The sequence below is a fragment of the Lactuca virosa genome, chromosome 4, assembly GCF_052849685.1.
Source record: "Lactuca virosa cultivar CGN04683 chromosome 4, Lactuca_virosa_CGN04683_v6, whole genome shotgun sequence".
Taxonomy (NCBI): Eukaryota; Viridiplantae; Streptophyta; class Magnoliopsida; order Asterales; family Asteraceae; genus Lactuca; species Lactuca virosa.
The window spans coordinates 514,607,361-514,624,372 of NC_136429.1; the positions used below are offsets into that span (position 1 = coordinate 514,607,361).

The following is a 17,012-nucleotide window of genomic DNA, read 5'->3' on the forward strand; positions in this document are numbered from 1 at the left end:
GAAGAACATACGCCTCCCTTTCTTCGTCGCCGAACTTCGGCCACCCACAGCCTCCCTTTCCCTCTCCAGAGAAAGGATTTCAACTCGCTGAGTCACCTTTCACCGGAGCACCGTACCTCACCATCTTTCCTAGAAGCAGATTCGTGACTGCTAGCAGCCATGCCTAAACATTACAGGCCTCCAGTAAGTTTCAAACGAAACTTACAAGTAATTCCCTACACGGAAGAATATCGTTTTTATGTTGCGTTTTTTACTTATGGTTTGCAGGGGAAGAAGAAGGAAGGGAACGCCGCCAGATACATCACTAGGTCGCAAGCTGTTAAGGACCTGCAAGTCAGTCTTTCCGTGTTCAGGTATTAATTTGCTTTGAATCTACTTGGCGTATGTTGTAGACATATAGATGTGTATGAGGTGAGATAAGAAGCACAAAAGCTCAATGTTTGAATTTGCAATCGACGTAGTTAAATGTATATTCATATTGAGTGTTTTGAATGAGGATCTAGAATGAAGAATTTGAATAAGTTTTTATTGTTAAATGTATTGATTTATCTTCAATGAGCGTTTTTGAGATAAGAGGTTCAGAACCCTAGTTTGGAGTGATAAGAAGTCCATAACCCTAATTTGATGTCATTTACTACCATGATCAAGGGTCTTATTGATTTAAAAAGCAAAACATGTAATAGTGTGGATTTGAATAGTTACTCTCTTGTGTTGTGTATTTGATAGTTAAATATTTGGTACGTATTCAATTCATAAGAGGTTCTATATTTTCAATTATGTATACTCACTCTAATAATCCAAATGTTTTGGTTGTTTATGATTCAATAGGAAATTATGTATCTTCAAAAAAGTTTTTCCTCGAGACCCGAAGAAAAAAGTGAAGGGAAACCACCATACCTATTATCACATGAAAGATATTTTGGGTCTTAAACATGAGCCACTTCTTGTCAAGTTTCGTGAGACTAGGACATATGAGAAAAAGAAAAAGAAAGCAATGTCTAAGAAGAACAAAAATCTTGTTGAATGCGTGTCGACACGCAAGCCTTCTTACACACTTGATAGGCCTATCCTTGAGAGGTTAGTGTGACTATATATCTAACTTATAAAACACTTTTTGTTGCATTTTCCTTTTGACTCAATGAGGACATTACTTAATCCAGTAAGCTATATAGCTATATATTGGTTTTTCTTTTGCACTAAATGCAGAAAGAAAGACTTGATAGCAAAAGTCAAAAGGAGACTTTCCCAATTAAGTCCTAACTTTTTACAAATTTGACTTCAGGTATCCAACATTCATTGATGCATTAAGAGTTTTGGATGATGGACTCACCATGGTGCATCTTTTTGCTGCATTACCTGCTATAGAAAGGGAAAACATTCAAGTAGAAAGAATCCATAACTGTAGAGGGTATATATGTGTAATGTGTTCCCATATTTTGAATATCTAATTTTATATCTTAATGGTTTATATCTTTTTAATTTCTTTAGGTTGAGTCTTGAGTGGCAAGCATATGTCTCTCGCACACATAAATTGCGAAAGGCTTTCATATCTGTGAAAGGCATATATTACCAGGTATAGAAATCATCACATATATAAATTATTAAATTTGATGTTATATAGAATGTAAATTTACCAATTTGCCCCTTTTAGGCAGAGGTTGAAGGGCAAAAAATCACATGGTTGACACCTCATGCACTACAACAAGTAATGCCTCAAGATGTAGATTACAAGATCATGCTTACATTCTTGGAATTATATGAGGTTTGTGATAATGATCAAGCTTCTACCTTTCTTATGAATATTATCTTTTTGTTTTAACTCTTACTTACATATAAATTGATTAAAATATGCAGAATCTCCTTGGTTTTGTTAATTTTAAACTCTACAATTCGATTAATTTGAAATATCCACCTATCCTTGATCCTCGACTGAAATCTTCAGCTTCAGGTATGAATTTTCTATCACATGATAGATTAATTATTACTAGATATCATAAGGTAAATTAACTTTTTAAAAATTTGTGCAGATTTATATGCTTTGACAAGGTATGTTGAAAATGCTGGTGATGAGAATGAAGATGATAAAGAAACAAGAGCATGTAAAACCCTTTTCAAAAACATGACATTCTTCTTGAGTCGTGAGGTAAATAAAGTCGATGTTTTTTTAAAAAAAAAAAAATTAATAAATGCTTCACCTTCAAGCTTCTTTCATCTTGTTAAAGTGAGTGTCTATTTGTTTTACAGGTTCCAAGAGAATCATTGCTTTTTGTGATTACGGCATTTGGTGGTGTGGTTTCATGGGAGGGAGATGGAGCTCCATTTGAGGAATCTAACCAGAGCATTAATTATCAGGTATTTTATTATTTTATTATAAAAAATTCTTTTATATATTTCTTACTAATTAATATTATTCTGGTGTTTTATTTTTGTAGATTGTTGATAGGCCAAGTCAAAGTCACCAGAGATTATATACAGCCACAATGGGTCTTTGATTGCATAAATGCACGAATTATACTACCAACCGAAGAGTATATTGTTGGGAAGTAAGTTCAATGAACACCACTTTTTAACATTAATTTTTAATAGAGTATAATTTTTTGTCCTTAAGTATAGCTGATTTTTGCATATTTGGTCCTCAAAAGTTTTCTATCACAATTTTAGACCTTATTTGAGGTTCTTGTAATGTTTTTGGTACCTTTTCACACTAAATGACCATCTTTGGTCCTAAATTATGGCTGATTTTTGCAATTTTGGTCCCAAAAAGTGTTCTTTAACAATTCTAGTTCTTATTTGAGATTCTTGTAATGTTTTTGTTCATTGTTCAAAGTAAAATGACTATTTTCGGTCCCAGAGTAGAGTATATCTGATTTTTGCAAATAAGGTCCCAAAATATTTTCTTATACATTTTTGGTCCCTTTTTTCCAAGTAAAATGATTATCTTTGGTCCCAGACTATAGCTGATTTTTGCAATTCTTGTCCCAAAAAGTGTTCTTTTACAAATTTAGTCCTTATTTGAGGTTCTTGAAACGTTTTTGTTCCTTGTTCAAAGTAAAACGGACATTCTTGGTCCTTGAGTAAAGCTGATTTTTGCAATTTGGTCCCACAAATTTTTCTTTCAGTTTTGGTTCTTATTTCAGGTTCTTGTAACATTTTTGGTCCCTGTTTCATGTAAAATGACTATTTTCGGCCTAAGTATAGTTGATTTATGCAATTTTGGTCCTAAAAGTATAGTCATTTTTCTTGGAACCTAGACCAAAAAATGTTTCAAAAAACTCAAATAAGGACTAAAATTGAAATAATAAACGATACCCAGGGACCAAAAGATGATAATAGTTGTTAACATTGTTATTGTGTGTAAATCAGGGTTCTTCCACCACATTTGTCTCCATTTGTTGACAATGAAGTAGAAGGGTATGTACCCGAGTATGCAAAGACCATTAAAAGGCATCAAGCTGCTGCTAGAAAAGAGATCCTCCCAATGCCAGGTGGCGAACAAGATGATCTTAATAATGCCCAAAATCTACTTGCTGAAGGCATCATTGATCGCACTAAAGCCAAAGAAGCCGCGGAAAGAAAAAGAAAGGTTACTCTCCTTCCCTCCTGCTTTACAAATTTACATTTTTGGTCCTTGTGCTTTGGTCGTCCTCTCGGATTTGGTCCCCAAAAGAATCTTTCTTTCTTCTTGCTCCCTGTTTCATTACGCCTTACATTCCAATGATTGATGAATAATGATAAAATTTTGTATCTTTTCTTGATCGGCAAATGACCATTATGCCCTTGCATCCCAGAAAGCTTATTTACGATCTTCATTATATTTAGTGTGCTTACCCCCCAATAAGCCCATTAAGTAAGAAAAGAATCAGCTCCTTAGTCTATGAGTTGGTGTTGTGTTGAACCTACCTGTGTAAAATGACGATTTTACCCCTTGGGGATGCAGATGGCGATGCTTCAAGAGGAGTATCATCAGGAACTAAAAAAGGAACTGGAAGGGACAACACAACATGCACCCACTACACCTAAAGAGAGCAAGAAGAAGAATAAGAATGTTGATGATGAAGAAACGGAAGATGATGAAAATCTGCAGCAGTTTGCTGATGATAATGACAACATGTCAAAGGTTGCCATGTCACGTAAAAAGAGGAGACTTTATGAAGCCATGAAGGTTAGTTTACCTTACTTTGTATTTATCTATTTTTTTTATCAAGAAGCCCATAATATGTTTTGTTTATTTAATTTGTGTTTCTTTGTGTCCAGATTTCGCAAGAAAGGAAAAAGGCAAGTGTGGATACTCTCAAGACAAGGAAGAAAAATATTTAAAACTCCAAGAAAACAACATCTGACTGAAGCTGATTTAGAGATTCAAGGTCCTTCCCTGCGTTTTTATAATCAAAGCAATGAATTAAATTTTGTAGGTATAGGCTTTTTTTTACTTGTTTTTATAACGGTGGATTTTTTTCTCAAAATTTGGTTTGTTTCTGGATCTGATGATATTCTTACTAAATCACATATGGTATGACAGTGAATTTGTTCTCTGTGAGTATTAATTTGTGTTTATGTTTTTCACATATTATGTTTAACATCTTAGAATTAGAAAAACTTATAATTTTAAAAGAATGTGAACCCATGTGATATGATTATTTTTTTCACATAACTATCTCCAATAGTATAAGGGAGCTCTTATACCGTTGGAGTGAAATGTTTTTTGGTTAATAATATCAACCTCTTTAGGCTATTGTTAAACCTCTTCTTTTCTTTTCTTCCTTTCTATGTTTGTCATTGCCATATCATTTTCACCCTCATTGCTTTCTTTCAACCTATATTATATTCGTTTTTCATCTTTCATTATTTTAATTTAATACAAATAATAAAAATAATTCTTAAGATAGTTACATTATTTCATTAAATAAAAAAAATACAATAAAAAGTACAACGACAATGGTGAAAAAAGAGTATTAGATAGATTGAAATTTTGTTTGAAAATTGAGTGTGGTTGTGGTTATGGTTGTGCTAGGAAGATGAGGTTGGTTACATGATGATAGCGGCGTTGTGAAAATTGAGGAATTTTGAAAATTCATTTTAGAGGTTAATAAGAGAGAAAATAAGAGAGGGTGGTGTGAAAAAAATTATTAAAGTTTATGGGTATTTGACCGTCCGTTATACCCACCACTAATCATTATAGTGGTGAGTGTCACATCATCACCACAATACCCACCACTAACCATGGGATATCTACCACAATACAATTCTTATTTTTTTTATTTTTAAATAAAATATATATATTTTATTGTAGAGAGAGAAGAGAAAGTTAGAGAGATATAGAGAGAGAGAGAGAGAGAATGCAATTGGATGTGGTGATCCATGGTATACACCACAATTTACCACGACCACTATCAACCACTAAACACCATGATGGTGTTCGTGGTTAGTGGTCGTTGCCACCTAGACCACGAAAGGCTTTGTGGTATGCATACCTGATGGCCTTATAGAAGGTATTATGTTTTCTTTTCAAAAAGTAATCGTTGTCAAAAGAGAAGAAAAAAAAAAGGAGAATGCAACGTGGTTCCATTTAGTGTGGGCAACGTCCTAGCCTATACGGTGTTCCCGTCGGGAACAAGTGCTACATGTCGGCCACTGCAGGGTGCGGTCCTTTAATAACGCAAAACCTTACATTTTACATTTCACTGAATGTTTTTTTAAGCTTAATGTTTGATACAATTAAGTCATTTTATTTAACAATGTTCCATTTTATTCCCTTATTTTATTTAACATTTAAAGTTTTATTATTTTTTGATTAATTAGTTTTTATCGTTTTAATCTCCAATGTTAAATATTAAATTCGTAATTATCACATGATGTTTTTATTGTATAACTATTAGGGGTGTGCATGGGTCGGTTTGGGTCGGTTTTGGACCCAAACCCAACCCAACCCATAAATGGTCGGTTTCTGATTTTAAGAACCCAATAGGATCGGTTTCTGGTCGGTTCGGTTTCTCGGATTCTGAGGTCGGTTTGGGCGGTTTTTCGGTTTCTTGGGTTCAACCCATATATTCATGGGTTCTGGGTTTAAACCCGTGGGTTTTGGGTTTTAACCCATTTTTCATAAATGAAGCAACAAGTTAAATACTTTAAAAAACATCAAATTTAAGTTAAATCCTTCAAAAAACATGAGTCTTACAACAAATAGTCTATTACAAGTCACAACCATAGCCTGAAATAGTCTATTACAACCAAAAAACAATCAAGTATGGGTCGGTTTCTCGGGTTGGATGGGTCGGTTTTTTTGGGCGGTTTGTCGGTTTTAAGTATGGGTCGGTTTCCCGGGTTGGATGGGTCGGTTTCTAGGTAAAAATCGAAACCGAACCCGATTTTTCGGTTTTTAAAAAATTTAAACCCTAACCGTCGGTTTTGCTTCGGTTTCGGTTTTTTCGGTTTCGGTTTCGTCGGTTTCTCGGTCTTGGTTTGGGTTTGCTCACCCCTAATAACTATAACTAATAATAATTTTATCATCTTTTAATTTAAAAAAAAAGACCCGCTATATTTATCGTTTTCAGTTTTGTTTGTTTGTGCTATTTTATGGTTATAAATAGGGATGCGCATATGTACCGGGTAACCGACCGCAACCGGTACCGGTCGGGCTGGGACCGGGACGATATTCTTGTGGATTTTTGGAACCATGAACCGGTAGAACCGGCAAAAACCGGAACCATATGTTGCTATTTCTCAAGTACCGGTTTCAACATTGAAGACACGGCAAGAACCGGTAGGAACCGGAACCGAAAGAACCGGAACCGGTAGAACCGGCGGTCCGGTTCGGTTCCTATTTTCCACCAAGTTCGGTTCCCGAGCCGGTTCCGGTTCGGACCGTTTCCTGCCGGGTCGATTACTTTGCTCCTCCCTAGTTATAAAAGAAAACGTTGTTGATGTTATTGTATGTCAAAACACTCATGATCTCTTTATTTATATACTATAATATGTTATTTTTATTTAATGATATAGTCAAGTGCTTTTCAATTTTATAAATATTATATATGTTTAAAATTAATAAATTATAAGGGGTTTAATACTATATTTGTGAAGATGATGGTAATTAGTTAAATTCTTAAAAAAAATTAAAAATAGTTAATGAATGGAGATGATTTAAATAAATATCATTTTGTTTAATTAAGTAATTAGTGAAAATATGATATAACAAAGCAAACAAATTATACATAAGGGTCGAGGCTTGAAGATGCTTTTATGTTATACTTATGTTTGAACATGTCACAATTATGTTTTTAATATGTTATGCTTAACAACATTTTCCCAAAAAAACGCTAAAAATGGTAACGAAAATTTTGAAATCATGAATAAACTTAAAACCATTTTAACCACCAATGATCATTTTGCAAAGCATTGAAAGATTAAATCAACCATAGAAGGAAAAAATATCACAACCATTGAAAACTTTGATTCTCATGGGAATTGGGAGTTGATGAAGTATGGCACGAAACTCCAAAGTATAAGTTATCTAAATGTATCCACCAAGTAAGAGTAAACCGATAGAATGCAAAACCTCTCTAGAGGTATCCACCGTCCTAGCCTATGCGTGAGGTTGCAGGGGTTGAAAAAGTTATTTTGCTATAATTAAGGGAGAGAAAATTATACTTCATTTCAATTCTAAAAGCTTAGATTGAGATTTTAATCGTATTTAATCAAGGATATATATATGAATTTCATGTTGGAATGGCTCAACATAAGGAAATTCTATATATGGGTCCATTATTTGCGTTCTAAAATTCGATTATGATTAGGAAATTATACTTCATTTCAATTCTAAAAGCTTAGATTGAGATTTTAATTGTATTTAATCAAGGATATATATATATGAATTTCATGTTGGAATGGCTCAACATAAGGAAATTCTATATATGGGTCCATTATTTGCGTTCTAAAATTCGATTATGATTACGGCATCCCTTTTCATAATCTGAATTTTGAGAACTTGGCAAATTGAAATGGAAATATTATAGCAAAAGACTGGTTTAGTCTTTATGTGAGACATCATGAATCGTGTCCCATATGCTTCGGATATAGGATCGATTACATGTGCTATATTCATCCTTTCTAAAATTTTCAAAATGCCTGGGGCATTATGAAGGGAAAAGGTCTAGAATTGGATATGACTAAAATGATTAAGCAATTGTCGAGGACAATCTAAGGTTTACCAAAGATTGGTTGCTCAAGGATAGTTGGAAGTATAATGTTAATTCTGGAAGGACCATATTGACATAATCTGTAAAGAGGCAACTCTTGTTCAGAAGTGATAGTCAAAATGGAATATGGAAATGTTTCAAAGTTAGAAATTATTCAATCTGTGTAAGATTAGGAAACTTAATGAAAGAAGGATGTTTCCAAGGAGCTGATCTCCTTTGGAATGCTCTGTAATGATTGTTGTCAAGTCTTTCTGACTTCGTGCATAATCATTAAGAGGATCAATGCATATAAGTTTAGAATCTAACAGATTTCAGTAAATGGCATGAATATGGAATTCTTGCATTTGCAGTAAGGATTTGGGACTGTGAAAAGAGGATCATTGGAGTGATGTTCAATTGATCTATTTTACAAAGTAAAGATCATAGACAAACATAGTATGCATACTTGGTGTATGACATGACTAGTGTTTAGAAAACATAGTGTACATGCTTGGAGCATGGGACAACTATTGTTTTAAATTCAAGTATAAAGTTGATAAAACCGAAACAATGAATAATGAGTAATCGGTATGGGATAAATAAAAGTGTTTATTTATATTCATAGGGTTTGATACCATATTTGATTCATTTATTCTTGTGTTTCACTTTGCATGTTTTGATTTCCAGAATAACTAAGTCGCTCTTCCTGAATGATTAAGTTATTCAAACCATCCACAGTCGGTCATATGTTGGAAGTAGATATGAATCAAGACTGTCATGGGTTGGTTTGTAGAGGTCCAAGTTGGTCGACAAAGTAGTGCTACAACACTCATGAGTGCTCATAAGTTCTGAGTATTGGATTCAACCCGCGCTCATTTGAATCACTTCATGGATTTTATCACGAGTGATCATGAGACGATAATATCTTATATTCTTCAAACCTAGAGATATGAGTTGTTACTATGAGTTGGTTATACATTGATTGCACGAAAACGCATTGGTAACTCGATGTTATAAAACGTGCCTTTGTGTATGATTCAACAAGTAGTAGAACAAGCCATATGAGTCGAAGTTTATCCATTCCTTTTACCTTCGGGATAAAAGCGATATCTGTGGGCCCCTCGATGATTTAAAGATGATACATGTGAGTGCTTGGCCAAGCCAGGACTGATTTGATTTGTTCAATCAGTCAGTCATCATGAATCGGAAATCGGGAAACAACAAATGGACAGAGAGAATGATTGATAATCCATGTCTCAGTCCATATGATATCTAGAATGGAGGAATATATGATCCCTTATCTAATGGACAAGTCATTGACAAAGGTCAGAGTTCATCGACAAGGTCAGAGTTCGACAGAAGCTTTTGAGAGCTACGATTGCTGATCGGTTCCCGAAGTCATACGCAATAATAGTTTTACACTTATCCAAGTGGGAGACTGTTGGATTAATGTCTAAGTCCATAACTATAATTGGTAAGACTTGACCCGACCCGGCATGGTCCATTTGGGTTGCATGGCATCATGCATTTGGATAGACTATAATGAGAGAAATAACACTTAAGGTTGGTTAATATATTATAAGTTCTAATATATATTAATAAGGTTATTTAATTAGTATTGATCAAGAATTAATTTGGAATTAATTAAGTGATCAAAAGGAGACTAATTAAATATATGGGTTGATTCTGTAAATCATTCATTCTTATATATGTGGGCTTGTGATCCAAGATTCCTTATGTTGGACTAAGTCCATGGGGTGACCCATGGATACTCCATGGAGGTTAAAATCCATGGAGCATAAGGAATGGGTAAAGTTATGAGTTACATGGTGTAACCCTAATAGCCACCATATAAAAGAATCCCATGGCTCAAGAAATCGGACACTAATGTGTGAGTGTGAGGGCTAGACGATTTCAAGGAGTGTTCAAGTTTCTCTCAAGTTATTCCAAGTGTATTTGGTGTTGTGTGAATCATTTGAGGTGTCACACTTGGGGCACTAGGCACTCAAGCTTCATGAAGACATTCTACATCAATGAGGTATGTATTCTATCTTGTTATATTTATTATTTTGTATGCTAGATTAGGATAATACCTTGGATGTTCATAATTGTATGTATAATAGAGAAAACATAGATCCAAGGTATTTAGGGTTGCATGTACACTTAGGAGTGTTAGAATGCTCATAACCCAACACTTGTAACACCCAAAAATTCAAGCCAATTTAAACCTTTTTAAAAACATTACATATCCATTAACTATTACAAAACTTGTTTTCAAAATGTATCATATCAGAGTATCCCAGAAACAAATTCATAAAAAGTGAGGAGTTGTACGATCATGCCTTTGCCTTGCCATGATCTCCTGATGTACCTGAAACAATAAACTGAAACTGTAAGCCCGAAAGCTTAGTGAGTTACCCCCAGAATACCCATACACACAACCATACACGTAAAGCAATGAACAACATACTATGGGTCCAGTCAACCATCGGGTTGGAATACCCCTGGCCCTCAACCATCGGGTTGGAATGCCAACATACTACGAGTCCAATCATCCTCGTGATGGAATACTCTCGGCCCATAACTATCGGGTTGGAATGCCCACACACCTACACATGCAACAACTACTATGGTTCCAATCATCCATCGGGATGGAATACCCCAGGCCCTCAACCATCGGATTAGAATGCCAACCTACTATGAGTCCAATCATCCTCGGGATGGAATATTCTCGGCCCACAACCATCGGGTTGGAATACCCACATACGATGAGTCCAATCATCCTCGGGATGGAATACTCTCGGCCCATAACCATCGGGTTGGATTGCCCACATACGATCAATCAAACATGTGCACATATATCAGATAATCATATAACAGTCTACAAGACAACATACTAGGGCTCTATCATCCTCGGGATGGGATACCCTCCACTACTGCTCAATCATGCACATATAACAGGTAATCTCCTACCAGCATACAGACAGTCAGACCAAACTATAGGTCACTAAGCATAACCACATCTGATCTACCAGGATACAAATCTAACTGATCATACTAGCATATAACCATCCTATCTACCAGGATGTCGAGCTAACATATCACAATAGTAACTATCTCAAATAACAAATCAAAGGGTCGGCCTTGGTTCCGTAGACCCTAGAGTATAGTGAGGATAACTACCTTGCAATTTCCGAACTGAAGGAATAAGATCAAATCCTCCGATCACAGCCACGAACTCCACCACCTAACACTATGATGGAACCACATCTATAAGTGCTCAATTACCAGAATACCCTTGGAAGTCAAACTGGTCAACTCTTGGTCAAAGTCAAAGTCAACAGCCGAGGTTAACAGTCCATGTTGACCTGACTCGCCGAGTGCACTATACTGACTCGTCGAGTTCTTCCAAACTCACAAAGTCATGAAACCCTCGTTGACTCGCCGAGTCATCTCCCAGACTCGCCGAGTTGAATCGCAACTCAAGACTCGTAACCCTAATGTGACTCGCCAAGTCGGGCGGCCCGACTCGCCGAGTTCCTTCGCCCCAATCCATAATCCAGCGATTCTGAGCTAACCAATTATTCCAAATTGTAGATCCAACCTTCTAGGGCATACTTCTCACGTAAAGGTGCAAACTTTACGTGTATGCAAGGTGATTTTGGCTCAATACAATCTAGGGAGAAGGTCCATGACAACAATGCTCACAAACAAGCTAAAGGGTTGATACTTTATGATTTCATGGACCAAGACAAGTCTAGATCTGAAGTTGCACCCTCATATCTAGACCCAAAACCCGAAATGGATCTTAAACATGCTAAGTGGCCCCAAATCTCATCCATGAAAAGATCTAGATGCAACAAGGTCAAGGTAACGACTTGTTACCTTCAAACTGATGCCACTGAGCAGAGAAATCGAATCCACCAGCTCCTCTATGATCTTCTTAAACTCCAAGCCTTCTTGCAAAAACACACTTTCCCTCCTTCACACACTCAAAATGGGGGTTTGGATCGGTTAGGGCTGCTTCTGGACGTCAAGGGGGTGATAAGGGGGCTGAGGTAAGGACTTAAGGCCCTTTAAATAGGGTGCAATCCCTAAAACTAGGGTTTTCTCTTCCCAGCACCAACTCGTCGAGTCCAGCCGCCGACTTGGCGAGTTAGTCACTTAACACATGGCAAAAACCCGCTCCTACTCGACGAGTAGGCATACCTACTCGCCGAGTAGACTCCTTAAATTACACATAAGCCCCTAAATCATACGTCTGAAGTTTGGGATGTTACAAGCCACCTCCTGTGAGAACGACCCCCAAGAAACCCTAAGTGAAAGAGTGCCTTTTTAGATCCCCATTATAGTGTTTAGAGGAGTTCTTGAATGTGAAGAGTGAAGTGTGAAAAGCTTGGAGTTGGGAAGCATCTTGATGGATCTTTGAACGTGATGGGCATAAAATTAGATAAGAAAAATAATGAATTAGTGATTTTGGGCTCAAAAATAGGATATGAACAGTAACAATCCAAAGAAATTTGAATTAATTGGGCTTATGAATCGAATAATGATCGGATCAACATTTTGTACTCTTAAACTTAATAAAATCGAATCAAAATGATTTTAACCAATGAAAATGAAAATTAATTGGATCAACAAAATTTGGAAATAAAAGCAAATATATCCAATGGAATCAAAATGATCAAAAACGATTTCAAGAACACGATTCCGAGAGATTTCGATAGATTTTGAATTAAAAAGATAATTGGATCAACAAATTTGAAATTGAAAGCAAATATATCTAATGGAGAGACTCACCAAAAAATTCGAATCTTCGAGTTGATTACACACAAAAATATTGCTATCTAGGATCGTTGATTTTGAAAAGTTGTTAAACCTTCAAGATTAAGCTCTGATACCACATGTAGGGTCCCAATGAAGATGACCAATGCAGAATTAAAGAATCAATACATAATCGATAAGACTCAGGTTAAAGTTTAAGCACAAATTTGTATAGATATTGGAGAAAGTACAAAAAATATAGAAGCATGTGCTTGCTTACTATACTACTCTCTCTCTCTCTCTATCTCTCTCTCTCTTACTCTCTCTATCTCTCTAGAACTAGAACTAGACTAGAAATCTATACAATAGGAGCTCTCTAAAACCTATACATGAAAACTATGCAAGTATATATATATATATATATATATATATATATATATATATATATATATATATATATATATATATATATATGCAAGCTCTACCCAAAAAACCCATATCATAAAGGGTAAGCCTAAGACACCATCCAATAAAGAGCTTTGCATCCATGTGTGCACTTTTCCATAATTTATGACCATTCTCCTGATATCACCTCCGACATGCACATGATGTACTTTACTCGAGAGAAAAGATGGAAGATAAGTCTTATTGGTTTGGCGGTACAATTGGTTCCGAGTCCTAATTTATAAGACATGTTGGTCTAATTTATACTATAAGACTTGTTGGCTAATATTTGGGAAAAACTCGAAGATAAGAACTAATTAGATTGGTTAAATATCTATTTTGAGCGAAATAAGGCTTTTAATAGACAATTTGCTACATGTTTCTGTGTTTGGTATTTATAACCCTGTTGCATGAGGAGTAGAGGGCGGCCAAAGTTTTGGTTATCATGGTGGACTATTGTGAAGCAGGGCCGTCTCAAGACGATTTGAGGCCCGGGGCGAAAATTTTTATAATTTTTATTTTTGGTAAAGGAGGGCGGTACCTCCGAAAATTTTTATTAATTAGAAAAAAATTAATACAACTGCAGGCTGGGGACTCCCCACCTATGGAAAGGAAAAAGCTTCGGGACAGGCCCAGAAGCCAAACAATCTAATACTATAAATACAAAGCAACAAAATAAAAAAGGCTATAACATGATTTGCACCCTTTTACATAAACATAGCAAAGAAAAACAAAAAAAATTTACATTTACGAGCTTTTTTAGAAGCAAAGTCATTATAAATAGTATCAAGATCAATTTTATCCAACATATCTTTTTCGATACATAACATAGCCAAACCATTCAATCTTTCCTTTGACATAGATGATCTCAAATAACTTTTTAATAATTTTAATTTTGAAAAACTTCTTTCTGCTGATGCTACAGTAACAGGTATAGTTAATAATATTCGATATGCAATGAAAACATGTGGATAACAATCTTCAGTTTTAACGAACTCAAGAATTTCAACAGCGGACATAAAAACGTTTGTCAAAGTCATTTGTAACACTTGAAGTTCGGAAAACAAATCATTTGAATCTACATCACACAAGTTATTATGAGAAAATTGTTTTGTGAAATTAGTACAACTTTTTTTAAGTTCAATGTCATCCAATGACTTTAACTTTTTTGAATTATATAAAAATTCAAAAATATTTTCAAAAATAGTTAATTGTTCAAATCTACTCTTTAATGAAACAATTGCCATATCAACAACAACCATAAAATATTCAATTCTAAACGATTCTTCGGCTGACTGTAATTCTTGTGCATTATCAATCTCATCAAATTGCATTTTTCTAGTAACTTGACGTCTTATTCGAAATGTAGGTTCAACATCCATATCAATTGATATGGCTTTAGCGTTATCTAAACTAGGTGAAAATCCTTCATTTCTATATTTCTCAAAGAACGACATTATACTTTTTAATTGATTAATGGTGGCATCAATACACATAGATTTAGTTTGCAATTTTTTACTTACCATATTAATAGCAAATAAAATATCATACCAAATTACCATACCAAGTAAAAATTCATAACTTTCTATGGCACCAACTAAACTTTCTGCTTCACTTTTTGATTTAGCATCATTGCATGATTTACCTAATTCAATTAAACCTTGCCTTATTTTAGGAGCTTGAAACCTAAAAGCTTTGACACTTTTAATTCTACTTTCCCAACGTGTATTAGATAAACATTTTTCAGTTAAATTGTGAACATTTTCAAGTAGTATGTTCCATCTTTTAGTAGAACTCGAAAATAGTACAAATATGCGTTGCACAACTCCAAAAAAAAGAAATAGTTTTTTCACATGAATGAGTCATATCACTAACTGTAAGATTAAGACTATGGCAAGCACATGACATATACAACGCTCTTGGATTAATTTCAAGTAATCGTTTTTGAACCCCTTGGTGTTTCCCTTTCATGTTAGAACCATTATCATAACCTTGCCCTCTTATGTCATCAATATTAAGACCGATTGATTTAATTGCATATAATAATTCGTTAAATAGTCCTAAACCAGACGTATCATCTACCTTCAAAAATTCTAAAAAGTATTCTTCAACTTTTATTTTGTTACTAGATATGTTCACACATCGAATAACTAGAGTCATTTGTTCTTGGTGACTTACATCGGGGGTACAATCAAGAATCACATTAAATATTTTGCTTCTTTAATAATTTTAATTATAGAATTTCTAACGTCGTGAGCTAAAATAGAAATTAGTTCATTTTGGATATTGTGCCCTAAATAATGATTATGGGTTTCATGATTTTCTATGCCTTTAACATGATCTTGCATTACACTATCAAATTGTGTCATCATTTGAATTACTCCTAAAAAATTACCGTTATTATCTTGATTAAGTTTCTCGTTAGATCCTCGAAAAGCTAAATTATATTTGGATAAATATTTCACGGCAACAATTATTCTTATTAAAACTTGTCTCCAACGTTCTTTTTCTTTTATATATATATTTGTTGTAAGTCCTTATCAATTGTTTCATTCTTACCCAATCTTACTCTTAGCTCATTCCAAGATCGCACACATAAAATATGTTGAGCACTATTTTCATGTTCATCAAGTCTTTCATAAAGGTGTTTCCAATTATTAAATCCATTATTTGCCAAAGAAATTTGATTATTATTATTATTAATAGGTTTAAAGAATTTACAACAAAAACAATAAATTATATCTACTTGTTTAGAATAAATTAACCATTTTCGATCGCTTGTTTCACCATTACCTAGCTTTCTAGTATAAGCACCATAAGAAAAATGTCTAGATAAACTATCTTTAGGAAACACAAGATTTGATTCTCTAATTGGTCCTTTTTCAACTAAAATTTCCCTTAATTTATTGTCAATATTATCCCAATTACTTGGATCATAAATATTTAAAGGAGGAACAAATTGATGGCCATTTTCATTCGTATCATTTTCACTACTAACATTATTTTCATTACTAATTTCATTCTCATTAGTGTTATTTTCATCTTCATTAGTGGCATTACTTTCATTAGGAATTTTATTCTCGTTAGTGTTATGTTCATTCTCATTAGTGGCTTTATTATCAATTTCATTCGTATTAGTGTTATTTTCATCCTTATTGGTAACTATATTTTCATTACGAATTTCATTCTCATTATTATTATTTTCATCTTTATTAGTAACGTTATTTTCATTATCAAATTCATTCTCATTAGTGTTAATTTCATTATCATTGTGGCTATTTTCATTATCACTTGTAATATTTTCATGTTGAATTGAAGCATTGGGATTATCTATTTTTTTATAAATTTATCCATGAATCCCTTTTGAGTCTGTTCATCTTGTTCTATTTTTTGTTTCTTTTTCCTTTTTTGACTTCCGGATAGATGTTTTCTAGGAAGCATTATTATCTATTGGTTATTATATGTGGATTTTTATTTAAACAAAGCAATGGAAGACAATGATAATATAAGATTATTAGATAGAGCAATGGAAAAAGAACACCTGATTCATCAATTTGTAGGCTCACTAGGCTGTTGCCAAGTTGCTATCTGCTTCCAAAAAGATTTATATTTCTTTTTCAATTACTCAATTAC

The 17,012-nt window shown here is 34.3% G+C and overlaps 1 protein-coding gene and 1 pseudogene across 1 annotated transcript; one reads left to right on the forward strand and one right to left on the reverse strand.

Moving 5' to 3' along the window:
* The first annotated feature begins 33 nt into the window (after window positions 1–33).
* Window positions 34–4,441, forward strand: LOC145169497 (pescadillo homolog; annotated as a pseudogene).
* A 9,509-nt stretch (window positions 4,442–13,950) lies between these two features.
* On the reverse strand, window positions 13,951–14,836 carry LOC145107064 (uncharacterized). Its single transcript, XM_079043942.1, has 2 exons — window positions 14,125–14,836; window positions 13,951–14,033 (listed from the first exon to the last, which is right to left on the reverse strand). Exons 1-2 carry the CDS (start codon window positions 14,834–14,836, stop codon window positions 13,951–13,953), a joined length of 795 nt encoding a protein of 264 aa, XP_078900068.1.
* Between the last annotated feature and the right edge of the window lie 2,176 nt (window positions 14,837–17,012).

What these genes read in the sequence shown, in the direction of transcription:
- LOC145107064 (XM_079043942.1), bottom strand. Translation starts at nt 14,836, where the DNA reads ATGTCGTTCTTTGAGAAATATAGAAATGAAGGATTTTCACCTAGTTTA. An exon ending in TTCTAAAAAAGCTCGTAAAT is followed by an intron (nt 14,034 to 14,124) that starts GTAAATTTTTTT and finishes TTGTATTTATAG; the next exon opens with TATTAGATTGTTTGGCTTCT.